This window comes from Chrysochloris asiatica, unplaced genomic scaffold, assembly GCF_000296735.1.
Source record: "Chrysochloris asiatica unplaced genomic scaffold, ChrAsi1.0 scaffold00085, whole genome shotgun sequence".
Classification (NCBI taxonomy): domain Eukaryota; kingdom Metazoa; phylum Chordata; class Mammalia; order Afrosoricida; family Chrysochloridae; genus Chrysochloris; species Chrysochloris asiatica.
The window spans coordinates 11,372,383-11,393,903 of NW_006408603.1; the positions used below are offsets into that span (position 1 = coordinate 11,372,383).

The following is a 21,521-nucleotide window of genomic DNA, read 5'->3' on the forward strand; positions in this document are numbered from 1 at the left end:
ACTTTAATTAAGTAATGTGAAGTGGGTATATTTACAGAAGGAAAAGTGTGCTGAAAAGAAGGGGTTAATAATTTTCACGTGATATTAAATAATTCTCACAGGCATTTTTATACTAAACTTCTAAAAATTATATTTGAGCCTATTAGGAAAATCTTCACATTGATTTTTTTCATTGTATCATCATTTTTAGTGGCATGCTCAATGTTTTACTCAAATACATATACTTTTAATTAATAATTAATCATCTTTATTCTGGTGGATAACTATGTAAGTTTTTATACTGGCCTCACTGTTTGGAAACTTTAGCTTTGTTTAAGGGAGGGATATAGCAAAAGAGTATATAGCAAAAGAGTCCTGGTGTGGTGCTGTAGGATAAGCACAGTACCACAAGGTCAGTTTGAACCGCAAGGTCAGCAGTTGAAACTCACCAGCCACTCTTTGAAAACCTTATACTGGGTCACTATGAGTTGGAACCAACTCGACAGCACTTAACAACAACAATAGCAAAAGAATATTAGGAAGCATCTTTCACGAAATAACACCCTCCTACGAAAATGATTACCTGAAGCTCAGGAGTCATCCCAGAAGTAAAAAGCCCTCTTATGCTATCTGTTTTTTATCTCCCTGCCCTACCTCCTTTGAGAACCCTCTTTCTTTGAGAACCGTGTACCAGATTCTAGAGTCCTTATGTGGTGCAAATAGTTAAGTGCACTGCTACTAACTGAAAGGCTGGTGATTGCAGACTACCCAGAGGTACCTTGGGAGATACGCTTCCTGAAGATTGTGGTTACGAAAATTCCCAAAGCACAGTTCTCTGATGCATTTGGGGTCCCCAAGAGTTGGAATTGAAATTGACTAGACAGCAATTTGTTTTGTTTTGTTTTTCAAATCAATTTATAGTTCTATCCTACTTCCCTCTCAATCGCCATGTTGTAAATTTTTTATTTTTCGTTTTACACAGTATTTTCAAAGTAGATTCATTTTTCATTTTCAATAATCACAGAATCCATACATGTCTCTACCCCATACCTGGGATGCTCATCTCATATCCCATTCTGAAGTGGTCTTTTAGATCCCTCTCTGGCTCCAAAAAGCAAGTTCACTATTATGTATGTTAGTTGTTTTTTGCCATCAAGTCGATTTTGACTCATAACAACCCCTTATAGGGTTTATGAAGTTTTACAGGAACAGAAAGTCTCATCTTTTTCCTGTGGAACAGCTGGTGAGTTTGAACTGCCAACCTTGTGGTTAGCAGCCCATCGTGTAGCCCAGTATGCCACTGTTTGTTGTTGTTAAGTGCCGTCAAATCAGTTCCAACCCATAAGGATCCTGTATAGGGTGGTGAGCTGCAAACCTTGTGGTTCAAACCGACTTTGCAGTCCAGACCATTAACCCACAGCACTGCACCAGGACTCCAGGACTCTGTTTAGCTCAATTCATTTCCTTCTGCAAGATTTTCCTACCTTTAAAACAGGTACAGGAAATATTGCCACTTTCATATGACAATGAAACTTTACTCGTTTTTTTAATTTGGTAAAATCAACGGAGAAAAATTGAGATTTTTACCAAAAGAGGTAGGAAGAGAGAGTTTCTTGAATGATAAACGTTGTTTGTTTCTTCAGTCTTTTTTTTTTTTTTTAATAAGAGATATATAAGGTAATAGGTGCCAAAACAACTAGAAATAACTATGAAGTGCTTATAAAATTAGCCTCCACCCAGATATAGATCAAAGGAGATTCAGAAAGGGTCTGAAAAGTGGTTCTCAGGATTTTGTGAGGCGGTAACTGAGTGAGAGCTCTGGTGGAGAGGGTGTGGCAACTAGATATGCCCATAGGCTTCCCCTCCTCTTTGTGCTGGTGACAAAAGTTCACTTCTGACCCAGACTATTGAGAATATGGGGGTAGGAGTAAGGTATGTTAGACAGGGTATCACAGAATGACAATTGAAATTTGCATTTTAAAATTATTCTAGATGTGTTCTGATGAACATTTCCAAGATATTTTTCCAATAATATCAAGTATTTTAGGTATTTAAAAAAGTTTTATAAATCTCAGAAACAAAAATGCACATGGTCTGAGTAGCTGAGATTTCCCTTTATTTTTATAAGTTTTTCTCCCTAACTGCTCCTGATCATAGTTTTTCAACTGCCCAACCTTCCTGTAGATAACTTTTTGTTTTCAAGGTCATTCATTTTCAGTGACTTTCCAGAAGGAAAACTCTAGAATATAGGTGGTAGGACAAAACAGAAAGAATATTTTATACTTTTGTGAATTTAAACATTGAAAATACTAGTGAAATATTTCATATTGGAGTAATGTGCATCCATGGCATACTTGCCCTGAAAATGATTGCGGGAACATGACATTAATAAAAACCCGTCCTGTTGTAGCACTGCAGGCTAATGCTCTGGATCACAGGTTAGCTTGAACCATGAGATTGGCTGTGCAAAGCCACCAGCCGTTCCTTGGAAACACAATACTGGGTCCTATGGGCCGGGACTAACTCGACGGCACTTAACAGCAACAACAATAAAACTGAACCGTTCTAAGTAACATATAAAGTTAATATCTCACCACAAACCCTGTGAGTTAGGTATTGCTGATAGTACTGTTGATTTTATAAATGAGAAAACAGAGGCACAAAGACATTAATCACTTTGTTTAAGATCAAATAGGTACCAAGTGGCAGAGTCTGAAATTAAACTTGGGCCATCTTGATTTTAGAATACATACTCTTAATAATTAAACCGGGCTGCCTAAATTCAACATAATTCACAGTTACTTTTGAATCCATGAATCAAGCATCTTTTTTTTTTTTTTTTTTTACATTTAAAGTTAGTTGACTGTCTTTAAACAGTGCTTTTTAGTAGTTTTTCCAGGACACTTGTCAGTCATGGTCAACATAGCTTTCTGGTCCTATGAAGATTTACAAGCTCGGAAACCCTGTATAGGGTCGCTGTGGGTTGAAACTGACTCAATGACACAACACCACCATTGATCTTTTATAAATCTATTTCAAAAGTTGTTGTTTTTGTTGTGATTATAGGCCTTTAAGTCAGTTCTGACTCATAGTGACCCTGTATAGGATTTCCGAGGAGTGGCTGGTAGATTTGAACTGCCAACCTTGCAGTTAGCAGTCTGGTGCTTATCCTAGGTGGGGTAAAAACAAAAATTACATTTAAGATTTTTTTCTTCTGTGTGCTTTCACCTAAGAATACTGAGTGCCATATGAAGGCATGAGGCCTTTTGGAAGTCTGCAAGGCCCCATTTTGCCCATTTAATGTGTGACTGAAAACACCAGAAAGAACCCTGGGAACAATTCAAGACAAATGTGTGTTTAGGAAAGCCACATGTGCAATGAATGGAACTGAGTGTCCCCATACAGGCATGAACCCCAACATACTTTAAAAGAAATTTGCTTTTGTGAAAATCCAAATTACATGGTAGTTATAGATTTAGCATTTCATCCAATTATATAATAAAAAGTAAAAATCAAGCCCTTATTAAGTTGTGAGATTACCATAGTTATTAGGTACGGATAAATTAAACACTAGTGAAATTGAACATTTAACCAAGCATTTTCCAAGATTTAAAATCTCTTTTGTTCTGTATCTCCTCTATAAATTTCTGCCACATGGGATTTTTTTTCCACAGATTCCTTCTTTATAATAAGAATTCACTTTCATGGTTCACCAGCTGCCTTCCTGTCTTGTTTCGTAAACTATTCAGACATAAGCAGTCCTTAGTCTCATTTCACTGTTTGCTGAAATCAGAGCTTGAAATCTTTGTGTTGTGGTTGTGCAGCTTCTCTAGTCTCTATTCGACTCCAGTAATGACAGCGTTAGCATTCTAGGAAGTCAGTTTGGGGCTATTGCTCATAAGCCTTTGCTAAGAGCATTTGCAACCAAGAATGGATGCTTGGGCTTTGTTCTCATATTTCCTATAGTCACTGTGACCTAAAAAAAGAAAGAAAAATTTGAATCATAATACCCAGAGATATAAAAAGATATTTATTTTCCAGGGTGTTAAAAAATATCAATAACTTATCGATTGTAATGAAACTCAAGTGGAAAACTTATTAGAAAGATAAAAGATTAAATTTTATGTATGTGTGTGGTGTTGTAGGAGAAGCACTGGACTGTAACCTGGAAGGTCAGTGGTTCAAACCCACCAGCCACTCCTCAGAAACCCTATAAGGGTCTCTATGAGTTGAACTGACTTGATGATGTTTAACAACACCAGGACTCCATATTTATATTTATTTATATACTGTGAGTGTAGTGGCCCTGTGGGACAAGCTTCCTGCTCCTGCAAAGATGTAAAGCCTCAAAAACCCTATTCCAGGTCTCTGTGAGTCTGATCTGACTCAAAGACAGTTAACAACAACAACTAAATATGTTGTTTATAAGTGCCATCAAGTCGGTTCCAAGTCATACCAACCCTGACCCAAGCCATGGTATTTTCAGTAATCTCATATATGTGTGAAAGTTGGAAGGTGAATAAGGAAGACAGTAGAAGAATTGATTCATTTGAGTCATGGTATTGGAGGAGAATATTAAAAGTGCCATCGACTTCCAAAAGAATATCCAATCTGTGTTGGAAGAAGTACAGCCAGAGTGCTCCTTGGAAGCCAGGATGGTGAGACTTTGTCTCTCATACTTCAGACATATTACCAGTCCCTGGGGAAGGACATCATGCTTGGTAAAGTGGATGGTTAGAGAAAAAGAGAAAGACCTTCAGTGAGATAGATTAGCACAGTGGCAGCAGCAAAGGACTGGGCAGTGTTTCATTCTGTTGTTCATAGGATTGCTATGAGTCTGTACCAACTTGATGGCACCTAACAACAATAAAAAACTTGTTTTCCAAGGAGTGCTGGTGGGTTTGAACTGCCAACCTTGTGGTTAGCAGTCTAGTTCTTATCCTATAGCACCACACGAGGACTCCACTATCTGTCCACTATGTTGTTGTTAAGTGCCATCGAGTTGGTTCTGACTCATAGCGATCCCATATGGGGTTTCCCAGGAACAAATTGTGAGTTAGAAATGCTTATCTTGTGGTTTGCAGTCCAGTGTTGATCCTATATCACCACACCCGGAGTCTATATCCAATATGTGTGTGTGTGTGTGTGTGTGTGTATATAGTTATGTTAAATTTGAGTAGATTATGCTCATAGCATAGGATTTTTGAGGAGCAGCTTGTGAGTCTGAACCACCCACCTTTCAGTTCAAACTAACTTTGTGGTTGAGTGCTTATCCTGTAGCACCACACCAGTACTCCATTATATTTATGTGTATATATATCTACTGTATCAGATATAGGTGTGGCTTTAAAACTATGCTTTAGTTAACTTAGTTAGGTTTTTAATTTGAGAAAATAGAGCATTCATTGGACTTCCCAAATGTTTGAATTAATGTAATACAATATGGTAATGCGGAAATACCAACACTTCTTTGTTTTGTTGTTTTCCTTTTTTGTACAGAAACGGACCAACGGACTTCGAAAAAACTCCCGGGATCCAGGTACATTTCAGATTATGCATTATCTGTATTATGCATAATTTTTTGCTTTCCGTGATATCCCAGAACCTGCTACTGTGCCTGTAACATAGTAGAGCTCAACAGATAAGGAACATTTTTTTGTTAAGGATCCCTTGTGATGCAGTGGTTAAGCACTCAGCTATTAGCTGAAAGGTTGGTAGTTTGAACCCACCCGGAAGGTCTACAAGAGAAAGAGCTGTTGATCTTTTCCAGTAAAGATGAACTGCCTAAAAATTCTATAGGGCAATTCTGCTGCCACATAGGGCCACTGAAAGTCTTAACTTCAGTCGAATGGTCATGAAAGTACAGGGTAGTTGCTATAGAAGATCAAGCATATTGTTGTGTTTTGTTGCAATTGGTATAAAATGTGTGATCAGGAGCTGGCAGCCTGATGTGTAAATCACTCACCTGGCATTATTTTCAAGGACAAGGTCAGGTGATGAATAACCACCAGCACAGCAGTCTTTCCATAATGAGCTAGTTATTTGCTTACCGAACAGCCTCAGGGTGCCAAGTTAATGCTAACATATCCAACACCCTTCTCCCTGCTTCATCCCAAACCACAAACCTGGATTGAAATCAACCAGCAAGATATGGCATTCAAAAACCAGCATTTTGTAAGGAATCAGGGAGAGAATAAACCAAACAACTTTGGTACTCTCTTCACTGGTAAAACACTTGTCTTCATCCTCAGCCTATACTATCTTATAGTGTTAAGTGTCGTTGAATCAGTTGCAACTCATGGCGACCCTGTATAGGGTTTCCAAGGAGCGGTTGATGACTTTGAACCTCCAACCTTGCAGTTCAAACCGACCTTTCAGTCCAGTGCATTATCCTTCAGCACCACACCAGGACTACTCTAGTTTATAATAGAAACATAGGTTTAAGGGCTTTGAAATAAATGTCTTCTCCGGAGACGATATTTGCAGAAAACATTGAGTTGTTTTCTATTTAACACTGCTTAGTTTACACTGCCATTTTTTTTTTTTTTTTCATTCATTAGCAATGCCTTCCGCAGTTTCATTACCCAAAGTTTGTTATGTATTTGGTAATGTGATTGTGGGTAGAAGGTATTTGTAACTAAGGGATTCCAAAAAATAAATTAAGCAGAACATACAACATTGAGTGGCCTTGCTGGAAAGTTATGTGGATGGTGCATTTTGTTTTCCCATCATAACCAGTGTTCACCTCATTGTAAAGTTTAGCTTTAAATGTGTTATGGCTTTTAACCAAAACCACACCCATGGTAGCCATGCCAATTTATGAGTTGTTTGAGATTTATAGAAGCTTTGTTACCTGTGGCTAGAAATTGCTTCACTTGAATCCTGAGATCAGTTTAAATCTTTTTTAAACTACAAAACAAAATTGAGGCCTTTAAAAAAATAGGGGCTCTGGTCACTTTTTAGTAGTTTTAACTGCTGGTGTGGTACTGTAGGATCAGTATTGGACTGTGAACCACCAGTCGGCAGTTCACATCCACCAGTTACTCCTTGGAAACCTTATACAGGTTCTCTATGAGTTGGAACTGACTCTGTAGCACTTAACAATTTTCCCAAGACCATATTCAATATAGTGTTTCTAAGGGCAAATATAAATATGCATATATATGATTGCTTTGCATTTTGTGTAGTAAATTTATGAGTGCATTTCTCATTTTTCTGGGGAAAACAAAACAAGAAAAGCCAAGTAGTTAGTGATCTTGCACATCGTACATGTTAATTTCTTAAGAACTGTTTCTTCCTGTAGTTGTCTTTTGGTGTTAGGCTGAAGTTATGTGCATAAGGTTGGTTGTTATTTGCATCTCTGCCTCTTTCAGCTGGTAGCTGGCATGGCTGGCACATTGCAAATCTTCTTTGGTCAAAATGAGCCCTTTCTTGATGACAGTATTGCTCTGAGTTAATCTGATATGACTTTTGGTTAGCAGATTCCACACTTCTGCAAGAGATATTCCACCCCAAAATGTTCAAACAAGTGGTCAGTAAAACTGAGGCAGCCTCAGAATGAACAAGCTACTTCCAACATTCACTGTTTGTTGTTAGTGCTTTTTACTCTGAAAGTGTCTTCCATTGTTCTCTTATGGCTTATTTAATTAATATCTCTAAGTGCTGACACACTGATGACTTTCCAGGGTCTCAGTTAAGGTCTCTTGTAGAAAAACAAACAACAAAGTTAATTGAACAGTTTGGGAAGCCAGGTAACCACTTTATCAAATCCAAATTTCAGAGCCATGCACAAAATTCAATTTTGCAATTTTCTGTCCAGTGACTTTTTGTTTTGCAAAGGAACAACACCTAATTCTGTGGGGCTTGCCCTCCAGTTGCCATTGAATTAACTTTGATTCAATGGAGACCCCATATGCACTATAGGGTTTTCAATGACTGATTTTTGAAGTAGATCGACGGATCTTTCTTCCAAGGTATCTGAGTGAAAATGAGCGTCCAATTTTTTTATTTGTAGCCAGGTGTTTTAACCATTTGCACCACCAAGGGACTTCTCTGTGGATGGTGTTGTTGCTGTTGTTGCTAAGTGTTGTTAAGTTTCAACTCACAGCTACACTTTATAGGGTTTCCTCTGTGGGTGCTGTTGCTGTTAAAATGCGCTTGAGTCGGATCTGACTCATGGCAACCCTGTATAGGGTTTCCAAGGAGCAGCTGGTGACTTTGAACTGCCGACCTTGCAATTCAAACCAACCTTGCGGTCCAGTGCTTTACGGCACCACACCAGGTAGTAGGTGTTTAATAAGTACATATTAAATGAATTAATGAATGCCTATAAGCTTTTTCAAGGAGTCTTGGTGGCGCTGTGGGTTACTCATTGGGCTGCTAACCACAGAGTTGTCAGTTCATACCTACCAACTGTTACATGTGAGAAAGATGAGGCTGTCTGCTCCCATAAAGATTTACAATCTTGGGAACCCTCCTGAGAAGTTCTACTCTTTCCTATAAGGTTGCTATGAGCCCGAATCAGCTCTCGAGCAGTGAGTATAAGCTTTTTATATGTGTTGGCTCTCTTTCCTTTTAAATTACTCCTGCTGATGTACTAATGGAGCATGGTATAGGGAGCACAGCTCTGCCTGGGTTTGGGACTTGGCCTGGCTGTTCACATGCTGTTTAACCTTCAGCAAGTTACTTTGTCTTTCATTTCTAAAAGGAGGCTAAGGAGAGTGCTTACTTTATACAGTTGTTGTGAAGATTAAGTGAGTTAATATAAATAAAGTACTTAGCACAGTGCCTACTAGGTAGTAAAATGTAAGTGATAGTAATTATTATAATAATTACTATGTATTACAACATGTGATTTAACATTGGGCATTTTGTCACATGTGGGAACATTAATAATATTTGCCAATCATTTCTTTGCAAAACATCCTGAATTTAAGGTTGACTTTTCTGTGATAATTCTCCTACATAAGTGCACTCATTTTCAGTTACGCACCTATCTGGAATCCCCTTTTACATGATAAACTTTTGTGATCTTTTGCTTGTTGTTGTGACTGGACACAATCAGCGGTGGTGGCTGATGTTTATGATGCATCTAAGAGTATTTATGATTGCAGGAAAGAAACAACAAAGTCCCAAGGCTGAAAATGTATACCATGGAGTTCTATTTAAACTCGAGAAAGACATGTGTTGGAAGTTTGCACTGTGGTTTATGATAACATTTAAAACATGTACTTTTTTATTAATGATCTTTACATACAATATTTGCAAATGGCTTTGTAGTTTAGTTTATTTCTGATTATCTTCTGTTGTGCGATCAGAAATTTATCAATGTATAATCTTGACTACATTTATAAATATAGTAATGTGTGTCAGATGCAAATTCTGGGAGCTTTTTTGGATTTCTTAAATATAGCAGGGCACTTTCATCAATTTGTACTTTTCTTCCTGAGACAGATGTTGGTATCAGGAAAATAACACTTGAAAGAGACAGATCAATTATTTCAGGAACATGGAGGTGCTAGGGCTTTTGCAAGAACATGAGATCATAAATCTTAAGAAAACCTGAGCCACTGGTGTAATATTTTTTACCCAAAGTGGCACTCAAGGTCAAAGTTACCAATTAAATTTTAATATTAATGCCTTAAAATTTCCTTCTACCTAAGTATAGAAGATATAAGACTTATTCTAGTTTGCATGTGGGCAAATCTGTATATTAGAAAATGTGTTCTTTTGAACCAAGTCCATGTATTTAGAACTATTGCTAAATTGTGTTTGTCTTAGCATCCCAGACCCAAGTCCGGTTACTAACTTAAAACCAAACTCAGACCATTGTTCTATGTGCTGCCTAAAAATTAGATGAACTAAAGAGACTAGCTCTGGTAGTGTAATGGTTACAAATCAGGTTGCTAATCTCATGGTCAGCAGTTCCAAACTACCAGCTTTTCCTCAGGAGAAAGATGAGGCTTTCTGCTCCCATTAAAATTTACAGCCTCAGAAACTGTGTAGAGGGTTGCTATGAATCAGAACCAACTCCCCAGCACATAATGACAACAACAAAGAGACTAGATGGGAGGGGTTTAGGTCACTTCCTTTCTGATCTAAAGTTGCTCATGTGATTTATGATAACCTTGAACAGCAAATGAAAAGGGCATTGGTGAAATTTATTTTTAAAAGAGTCTTCTCTTCTCTGAAAGATCTTACTTATGTGCTCATTGTTTAACTCTTGATTACAAAGAGGTACTTGTGGCTTCTTGTTGTTGTTCAGTGTTGTTGAGTCTGTTCCAACTCTTAATGACCATGTATAGGGTGTCCGAGGAACAGCTGGTGAGTTTGAACCACCCAACTTTGCTGTCCAGCATATTATCCTACAGTGCCACACATATGCCATAGAAACTCTTTTATTGAGGAGGTGTTTTGCTGTTTCTTAGCTGAGGCATCTTCAAAGATTGTCACTTTCTCTTTCAGTTGTTGTTGTTTTTAAGTGCTGTTGAGTCAATTCCAACTCTTAGTGATCTTGCATAGTGTTTACAAGGACCAGCTGGTGAGATTGAACTGCCAATCTTGTGGTTCAAACTGACCTTGAGGTCTAGTGCTTATCCTATGACTATGTAACAGCATTTTAAAAATTATTGTTATTATTATTATTATGTGGAGAAGAATTCAAGAAATCCTTCTTTCATTATCAACTTTGTGTGTTGTTTAACATTAAAGCACATGCAGTAGGTCCTGGTGTGGCACTGTGGGATAAGCATTGGACTGTTAACCTCAAGATCTGTGGTTCAAACCCACCAGCCACTCCTTAGAAACCCTATGCAGGTTAGCTTTGAATCAGAACCAACTTGATGGCACTTAACTACAGTAGCAAAGACAGTGTCTTTAAGTATAAAACGTGGGCCCGGTTGACAAGGAATTATTTTCTACCTAGAGAAGGAATCGGTGTAAGTACAATGCTTGTATTGCTCAAATGTCTACATGTAAACATGAAGCCCTGGTAGCATAGTGGGTTACGCATTGGGCTGCTAATTGATAGGTCAGTGGTTTGAATCTGCCAACTGCTCCATGGGAGAAAGACAAGATTTTCTGCTTCCATAAAGATTTACAGCCTCAGAAAGCCTATACAGGGTGGCTATGAGTCAGAACCGACTCCACGGTACACAATCATCACCTTATATATAAACATTTTAATATTATATTATGTTTTCTATATACAGATCTAATACCACTATGAGTCAGAATTGACTTGCAGTAGTGGGTTTGGTTTTGGTATGCCAAGGCTTAGTGGCATAAAAACAGTTAGTAAATAGACTGTTAAGCATATAAAATAGATCTAATTACGTAGCATGTGCAAAAAATGTCAAAAGAATTGGAAAAGGGAGACGCAATTGTGAACTCAAATTGCTTTTAAGCTAGGTTAAATGTGTATATGTTTTCATTTATATAAATAAAAATATTTTATACTGGTTTATGTGTTGCATTATAATTTAATGCAATTCCCCTTCGTGTTTTCATTGTAAAGGATTGCTGAATTCATATCAACTCTGAACAGAATTGTTGACTTCTTTTAAGTTTATTTTTATACATGACGTTAATTTGCTCAGAAGATAAATTTTATATTTTAGTCCCCAAATAGAAAACATTGATGAGAAAAAATGGCAACCTGGAATTTTTTAAATAACTGATTTGAATGTACATATTTCTTTCTCTCTTTCTCTCTCTTTCCTTTCCTTTTTTTTTTTTTTTTTTGAGGGAGACAAATGTATCTTCTTGAAGGTTTTAGTAAATGAGGTTTTGTGTGTAATAAATAAGTAATAAAGTTTTCATCGATTACAACATTTCCATATTAACTACTCAAACCTACTTTTGTCTTTTCTGTCACCTCTAAAACTAATTTCTCATCAAATATAAATCCTAATCTAAATATTGGGAGCATAATTGTAAATGTGTAAAAATGTATTTCACATTGAAAGAATGAACTTGAAGAAACTGGGACATTGGAACCCAGTAATTAAGATTCATTGCAGAGAAATGAGAAATCCATGCTGGGAACGAATGCTGGGGAGCATGCTCTGGTTTTTAAAATAGCTGATTTCTTTTCAAGCCCCTTTTAAAGTAAGGGCAGTAAGACTAGATTTTCACTAAAGCACTTGATCCCTTGTAGTTATTTTCAGTACTACCTTTCTAATTCCCATAATCATAATAACAGATTTCTGAAATGCACAGCACAGTTTCTTCTCCACATCTTTTTTGGTTTGGGGAAGATTAGGTTCACCTTTGAAAGGCCCATTAGGAGTTTACAGAGGACCACTATTACTGTGGCCTGGCAATACATGCCTAGTCAAGTCAGTCTTTTCCAGTGCCTGGGCTCCTCCAGAATAGAAGCACAGTTATGATGAGTATTTGAAGAAATAGACAGGGTGTCCTTCGATGTGGGAAACACAACGTTAGTAGTGTGATTATTTAAATAATTAAATACTTGAGTTCTTATATAGCAACCCTATTTCTGGATTTAAAATCAGGAAAGGTATGTATCAAGTTGGTATCCTTTCACCATATTTATTCAATCGGTATGCTGAGCAGATAATCCAAGTAACTGGATTATATGAAGAAGAAGGCGGTATCAGGAATGGAGGAAGACTCATTAACAACCTGAGATATGTAGATGACACCACCTTACTTGCTGGAACTGAAGAGGACTTGAAATAATTAGTGATAAAGGACTTAAAATACAAAGTGATAAAGATCAAAGACTATAGACTTCAATGTGGATTGCACCTTAATGTAAAGATAAAAATCCTGGACCAATAAACAATATCATGATGAATGCAGAAAAGATTGAAGTTGTCAAAGATTTCATTTTGATTGGATCCACAATCAACACTTATGGAAGCAGCTGTCAGAAAATCAAACAACACATTGTACTGGACAAATGTGCCGCAAAAGACCATTAAAGTGTTAAAGAGCAAAGAGGTCACTGTGAGGATTATGTTGTACCTGCCCCAAGCCATGATATTTTTAGTAATATGCATGTGAAAGTTGGACATTGAATAAAAAGGACTACAGAAGAATTGATGCATTTGAATTATGGTGTTGTTTTAAGAATATTAAAGGTACCATGAGCTACCAGAACAAACTGTAATGCTTCTTAGAAGTGAGAATGCTAAGGCTTGATCTCTAGTACTTTGAACATGTTGCCAGGAAGGACCTGTCCCTGGAGAAGGGTATCATGCTTGGTAAAGTGGAGGGTCAGCAAAAAAGAGGAAGACTCCAATGAGATGGATTGACACAATGGCAACTACAGTGTTCTCAAACATAACAACAACTGTGAGGATGGTGCAGGTCCGGCCAGTGTTTCCATTCTGTTGTGCAGAGTCACTTTTAGTTGGGATCAACTCACTATCACCTAACAGGTTTCTGGGTAATTTTTGACCTTCTAATATGGTAACGTAGTGGTTATGAATCAGGCTGTGACTGCAAGGTCAGCAGTTTGAAACTACCAGCTGTTCCGCGGGAGAAAGATTAGGCTTTCTGCTCCCGTAAAGATTTACAGCCTCAGAAACCCTGTACAGGGTCGCTATGAGTTGGAACTGACTCCACGGCACATAACAACAACAATATATATTGTAGGGCATTTGAACTGCAGAGTCGACAGTTCAAGCTCACCAGCTGCTCCTCGGAAGCCCTATACAGGGTCACTTTGGGTTGGAACCAACTCGACGGCAAGTGCTATGGAGTCAGTTCCAACTCATAGCAACCCTGGCTGGGGTTTTCAAGGACCAGGTGGGTTTGAACCACTGACCTACCTGTTGGCAGTCCAGTGCTTATCCTACAGTGCCAGACCTGAATTCTGTTGTATAAGTTCTGCTATTAGCATTATATCATTTAGAAGATATTTGCTATACCTACTCCTCACTTATCAACAGTCACATCTGACATTTCCCATTTCTGACAATAGTAAAGAAATGTGCACAGAGACCATGTACACCTGGCAGTAGTGAATGGCAATGAAGAAGAGAGAGTAACACTAGCTGCAGTGGTTAAGATTATGTGTCCACTTGGCTGGGCCACGAGACTCAACGGCCTGGCAGTTGTTTTGTAATGTGATAGTCACTCTTCATTCTGTGATCTGATGTGGTCACCCTCTACTTTGAATGACACCAATTTTTGCATAGCGACCTAGTGCTTGAAATCTAACCATGTATATAAATGAGGAGTGGGTATATGGATCTATTAAACATTTAGGAACAAATTCTGAGCAGGAAGTCTTGAAGCTGGTGAGCTTAATATTTCATAATTGGTGGAAGATTTCTTATTTAAGCTTGAAAGTCCAGGAATGACTTGGGCTTCCTTTGCTAAATATAGTTGGAAGGTCAGATGAATCGCATCTGAAAACTTGATTAGAGAAGGATTTTCTTCCAAGCTCACCTACATGGGTGTTGGCAGGACTCAGTTCCCTTTGAACTGCTGAACTGGGGGCCCCTTTCCTAGATGACTGTTGACCACCATATTGTTCTTCATTCTTCACTATGTGTGCAATGCAACATGCCCACTTGCTTCCTCAAAAATGTGCAAGCCAAGAAGGTGATAGAGTTTGCTGGCAAGACATAAGTTAAAATCTCAAATAATACAATCACCAAAGTGACATCCTATCACCTTTGCTACATTTTACTGACTAGAAGTGAGTCATAGGTCCTGCTTACATTCACCTGAGGATATTAAACAAGCATATGACTACCAGGAGATGGGAAGGTGTTATGGATTGAATGCATCCCTCTCTTCCACCAAAATATGTTGACGGTCTAACCTCTGTACCGATAAATATGAACCAGTGTGAAAGTAGGCATTTTCTTTTGTTAAATTAACGGGGTCAGAGTGGGGGCCTTAAACCTAATCACTTTGCAGTGGTGTCTTATAATAAGAATAGAATATACTCACATGGGGAAGAGAACATGTTAGGAACCAGCTACAAACCAAGGATCATCAAGGAACACTCAACTACTGACAAGCTCTGAGAGATTAAGCAGTTTACCCAAGGTCGCATAGTATCTGGAAGGCTCCATGGCTTAATTGTGGTATGTTTGGCTCCAGAGATCTGATCCTTCTAGGAAACTTCTTTGTTAGCCTACTTATGCCAAGTTTGGGAAAGAGGGAAGTATATTTCCTAAGGTTTAGCTGCATAGTACAGTGTCAATTAGCAGTAGGATATGGCCTGTTTTACAGAGTTCATTAGTGGCTGCTGTTACCAAGCATATTTATGGGTGATTTTATTTTATGTGTTGTTAATTCTGAAAATGTTCATTTGGAAATGCTACAGTATTTCAATTAATTTGGACAATTAAAACTTAGCACCAGAAGAATCCCCAGCAAAAGATAAGACAGCTAATTAGAGGCTCTGAAACAAACAACTGTAGACCCAGGCACTGAGACATGTTGTATGGATGACACCCAGAAGAACTCGCTCTACCTTACAGTCCTAAAATGAAAAGAATGATTCCTGGCAGTCTTACTATTAAACTTGCAAATAGTTGAATTTTTTCAAAAGTCATTTTAAGGAGTGAACTGTTTAATTAATATATAATTGAGGAATAGTTTTTGAGTTCTGGAAAATTGTCCTCAGATTATTTGGAGATGTTATTTTATTTTGATAGCTATAGCAATGACAGGATTACAAAGGGGCATCAAAAATTTCATTATAGTTTAATTCAATTTTTCTATGAATTTTCAAGCCCCCATGCATAATAGATGCTGTTGTTGTTGTTAAATGCTCTTAAGTTGGTTCTGACCCATAGCGACCCTGTATAGGGTTTCCAAGGAGTAGCTGGTGAGCTCGAACTGTCGACCTTGCAGTTCAAATGGCTTTGCAGTCTGACGCATTAGCCCACAGCACCACATCAGTACTCTATGCATAATAGATATTTATAATAAAAGTACTCTTTAAGAAATACTTGACTTTCTTTGGTAAATTAAGTTTTTTTAATTTTTAAATGGTAGAATGAATGTTTTGGAATAAAAAAATTTTTTTTTCAGAAAATATAAGGAAGTACAAAAAAATTCCACTACACAAATTGCCTGCAATCTCCTCAGTGTCCTTTGCCCTTTGTTTTATATTTTTTTCTAGTACTTTTTTTCTTTATGTATGTTGTTGCTGTTGTTAAATGCCCTGGAAGTCAGCTCTGACTCATAGTAACACTGTATAGGATTTCTGAGGTGTGCCTGGTGAGTTTGAACCTCCAGTCTTGTACTTGAAACCAACCCTGCAGTTCAGTGCTTATCCTACAACATCCATAGCCATGTGTCTAGAAAATGTTTGTGTTTCCAACTTGTTATATTGATTTTGTCATTTAACTTTGTTTAATCAACATATTTTCTCATTAATTTGTTTGTTCAGCACTTTGACAAGTATGCAGAAAATATGTTAAGTTTATAGGGATAAAGATGTATCTTTCCTCCCAGGACATACATTGTAATGGAGCAATGGGAATAGTGTATGTTTTGTGATCAGATAACTAGAGGGCTGTGCTTAAGAGTCCCTTGTTGTTATTAAGTGCTGGTGAGTGAGTTCCAACTCATAGTGACCCTGTATGGGTTTCTGAGGAGCAGCTGGTGAGCTTGAACCACCAACCTTGTGGTTCAAAACAACTTTACAGTCCAGTGCATTAACCCACAGCGCCACACCAAGGCTCCAAAGGAATCCCTAGGTGGTGCATAGTGCTATGAAAGAAAGATCTAATTCCATAAAGAGTAGAGCCAAGAATAACCCAATGAAGCACAGTGCTTCTTCATAACACATTAGGTCACCATAAGACTGAATGCAACAGGCATTTGAAAAAATTGTTAGCCCTTTAAAGGGGCACACAACTTAGAAATGTGGGCATCAGTACACTGAGACTGAGATTATGAATAGGAAATGGACAGAACATGAATGGACACAAGAAGGTTATAGACAAGGGAACCAACCTGGCAAAGTAAAGGGATGGAAAAAACCCAGAATGTCTAGAGCTTGAGAGGAGAACGAATTTTGATGAGACTTGAGAAGCAACAAAAGCAAGATCCTTGTTAACCCATGTCAAGACATTTGACCTTGTTATTCTAAAGAAGTGAAGGGTGAATGTGCTTTCAGAGGATTTTAACCTAAGAAGTGATGTGATCAGCTAAGATTTCTTTAAAAGAACTTCTTAGCCATACTGTGAAGACTATATTGGGACTCTATCCTACAGAAGAAAGAGCTATGACATGATTAGGTATATGCACACCCATGTTCATCACAACACTATTCACAATAACAGAAAAGATGGAGAAAACCTAAATGTCCATCAACAGAGGAATGAATACACAGACTGTGGAACATACAGTGGAATCCTCTACAACATTACAGAACAATGATGGATTCTTAACAGGGAGGGATCTGGAGGACATTATGCTGAGTGAAATTAGAAAGTCACAAAAGAACAAATATTGTATGAGACCACTATCATAAAAAGTCAAGAAAAGGTTTTCTCACAAAAAGAAACATTATTTGATGTTTACTAGGGATGGGAGGGGAAGGAGGTGTAACTTACTAACTATCAACTAGGAACATGTTAACTTGGGTAAAGGAAAAGGCAATGTACAGGAAGGGGAAGATCAGCAAATAATGGTCAAGGCAAAGGAAAACACTAGAAAGAATACAAGACTTAAAGGTAAAAGAAGTAAAAGCTATTAGATACATAATCCTATAATATCAATAATAACAATAATCGATGAGTTGATACATGCAAACCGAACAAATGTGAGAAGGGGAATGGGCCTATACCCACATATCCATATGGGTTTTATGAGATATTTTTACATAGGCTGCAACTATATCTACAATTATACTAGAGCATACAGGGGGCAAAGTTATAAAAACTTCTCTGAGGGAATGAGTTTCCAGACTTAGGGGTGTAGGACAAGAATCTCAAAAGACATCAAGGTCAATTAGCACAATATAGTTCACAAAGAAACATTTGTGCATCCTACTGTGGTAAATAGTAACTGGGGTCTTCAAAGCTTTGAGCAGCCATCTAAGGTCTCTCCACATCTGGAGCCAAAAAGAGTGAAGCAAATCAAAGATGCATGGAAACCATTAGGCAAAGCAACTAATGGAGCATGTGAACCTCAGCATCCATGACCCTGAGACCAGATGTGACTGTCTACCACTACCAACTTCTCTGGAAAGGATCACATTAAAAGGTCCTGGATAGTTGTTGTTAAGTGCCATCAAGTCAGTTCCAACTCATATATGCTAGTTGTTGTTGTTGTTGTTGTCAAGTGCCGTTGAGTCGGTTCCGACCCATAGTGACCCTGTCAGGGTTTCCGAGGGTGTAAATCTTTACAGGAGTAGAAAGCCTCATCTTTCTCCCGTGGAGTGGCTGGTAGTTTCGAACCGCTGACCTTAAGGTTCACAGCCCGATTCGTAACCACTACACTGAAAATGTGGCTCAAAACTTAAAATCATAAAAAAGACCAGGCCTATTGGTCAGAGAGACTGGTGGAACCCTCTTAATCATTCTTGAGGCCTGAAACTGAGCTCACCCCTGTGGCTCAGTTTTCAGATAAGGAATAGACAGATCTATAAAGGGAATAATAACACTAGGAATTCCTTAGGACAGTCAACCGTTTTTGAGCTCAAAAGGGCAGCAGTTACCTAAGGAAAAAGTTAAGAAGACAAGAAGGAATAGGAGAGAAGGAGGAATGGAAACCGGAAACACAGGATAGAAATGGGATGAGAGATGTTACACTGTGGGAATTGAAACCAATGACAGGAAACAAAATTTATATGAATTGTTGTTGATGGAAAACTGATTTGCAACTGAGTGCTACCTTCACCCAATTCACAATAAAAGTATATAAAGTGGTTTCCACATACTTGGCTATTGAACATTAGTGCTTTTAATTCCCATTATTAAAAATGCTATTAGTAACATCTGTGGAATTCCGGTGTGGCTCCGTGGATCAGCACTGGACTGTGAACCACATGGTCAGCAGTTGAAACCCACAGCAGCTCCTCAAACACCTACGCAGGGTTGAAGTGAGTCAGAACCAGCTTGATGATGCTTAACAACAATGGCATGAATGTATTTGGCCAAATGGCTGATTATTATTTGAAAGTGGAATCATATAACTAGTATTTTGGGGTCAGAATCCTAAGATTCTGGTTATATATGTGGCCAGTTTTTCTTTTGCCAGTATTATGTCCCCTCTGTTACTGATATATGAGATTGAGTCTTATTGTCTGCCTACTAACATTGTGCTATTCTTTTTACCTTAAGTCATTTGATAGGAAAAGAATGATAGGTTACTATTCATATCCTGGCATCCTTGTATGATGCCGTAGGGTAAACACTGGACTGCTAACCACAAGATCAGCAGTTCAAACCCACCAGCCATATCTTGGAAACCCTATAAAAGAGTCCTGGTGTGGCGCTGTGGGTTAATGTGCTGGACTACAAGGTCAGTTTGAACTGCAAGGTAGGTGGTTCAAGCTCACCAGGTGCTCCTGGGCAACTCTATACAGGGATGCTATGAGTTACAACTGACTCAGTAGCACTTAAGAACAACAGCACTCATATCATAGTAGTTCATAATGTTCTTGATTTCTAGAGAGAGTAACTTTCAGAGAATGTTATTATCTATTTGTGTTGTTCTGTGAATTATCTGTTTATACCTTACCATTTTTGTTTGTTAAAACTTTGGTGTTTTTCTAAATGATTTTAAAGATGAATTATATATTAATGTCATCAACTGCTTCATATTTACTACACAAGTTCTAGCTTATTTTCTATAATAAAGTTTTCAATTTGCACATGGGCAAAGTTATTGGTAGTTAATTTTGTAATCTTTGTTTTCTGATTAGAAAGTTCTCTCTTTTTAGTCCTATTAAATACTTCATGGTCTTATTGTTTCATTTATTTAGCATTTATATCATGCCATTTACTTTTAACTTACTTTACACAAGTCATACCTGAAATTTTTGAGGGTAGTACCAAAATATACATTAAAGTACTTCAAAATATTTTTATTATAATATTTTACCAAATTTAAATTGATCTTTTTAATATTTTGATTTAAAACCAAATGGCATTGTTTGCTTTTTAATTTTGTGCTTTGATTTATACATTATGTACGCAGATCATATGTTATCTTGTGTAGAATCTGTTACAATATTTATTCAGGTAATGCTGTGTAAAAATTAAGTAAATAACATTCTTAACAAATGCTAGAATCTGATATTGAAATAATCAGGTGATTTTGTTTGTAAAATGGGACTGACTAAACTCAATTCCCTTAAGGTTTCTTGGAAGTTGGAAAAAAAACATATTTTGTGACAATTAGTGTCCAGATTACCTCCCCTCACTCTCTTTTTATTCCCCTGTAAATACACATTTCCCTTAATTTTACAAAGCTCTTTGTATCTTAATTTACTCAGCTGCCCCTAGTTCTGAGATGAGACCTTTTATTTTTCAAAAATCTGAGTTTTAGTAATGTTTTATTAAAGTAAGAAAATGTCAGCTTCTGCTTTATTGAAAGATTCTGCAGATACCTCCTCATTTCAAAACAATGTGAAAGTCTATGCTATGGTGCTATAATTTGGGAAGGTTTATACTTTTTCAGCAAAACATTAGGTGCTTAATAAGTACTCTTTCTTGGGAAGCTGGTTGTAAGCAGGTGGCATAATAGCTTTGGTTTCCTGTCTGGTGCATTACTCCTGAAGATCTACCCAAGCATCTGGCATCTGGACACCATCAGTTTTATCCGGTAGCTTCCTATAACTTTAATGGCCCAGAGAAATTGTGTCATATCTTCAATTTAGGAGAGATCTTTCCATTTTGGGGCTAAGAATTATTCTTTCAACTTGTTTAGAGCACATCAACAAGACTAGAAAGAGGACAGATAGATATATTCATGTGTTTCTCATTCACTACCCACCATGGAAGGCGGCGACTAAACGATGTACGAGAACTGCGCAGACCTGGTGGAGGTGTTAAATGAAACCCAGACCACGGAGCGGCGGGGTGAGAGGTGTCTGGAGACCAGGTCGATGGAGAGACGCTGCCTAGTGTAAAGTGACTGCAGGGTCCGGCCAGGTTGTCCTACTTAGCTCGGACGCGAGAGCGCCTTCCTAGCCTAACCCTTGGATCCTGGCTTTGAGGCGGGGTCCACCAACTTAGAGACGCGCAAGCCCAGCCCAAAGCATCTCACTACAACCCAGTCGCCCCTGCTGCGCTTCTGCCTCTTGATTGACATCCAAGGACAGAAATCCTGCCTTTGAGCTGGACTTAAGGGCCCTAGCACAAGGAGATTCCTATTTAACAGCAACCACGCAACATCCACTCGTCTGTCTGTCGTGCTGTGGTGGTTTGAATTGCTGTGATTGTGAGGGCTATGCCACCGGTATTTTAAATAACCATCAGGGTCACCCATGGTGGACAGGTTTCAGATGAGCTTCCAAACAAAGACAGACTAGGAAGAAAGAGTGACAAACTACTTCCGAATTGCTAGTCTCTGAAAACTCTATGAATAGCAGA

At 38.0% G+C, this 21,521-nt stretch overlaps 1 protein-coding gene across 1 annotated transcript in view; it reads left to right on the forward strand.

The window, feature by feature from the left end:
• The window catches only part of VAV3 (vav 3 guanine nucleotide exchange factor), a 515,438-nt gene that overhangs the window by 353,965 nt on the left and 139,952 nt on the right, over positions 1 to 21,521 (forward strand). Inside the window, exon 19 of the mRNA XM_006865984.1 lies at positions 5,479 to 5,518. Within this exon, the coding sequence (XP_006866046.1) occupies positions 5,479 to 5,518 (40 nt within the window). The remainder of the gene's footprint in view (positions 1 to 5,478; positions 5,519 to 21,521) is intronic.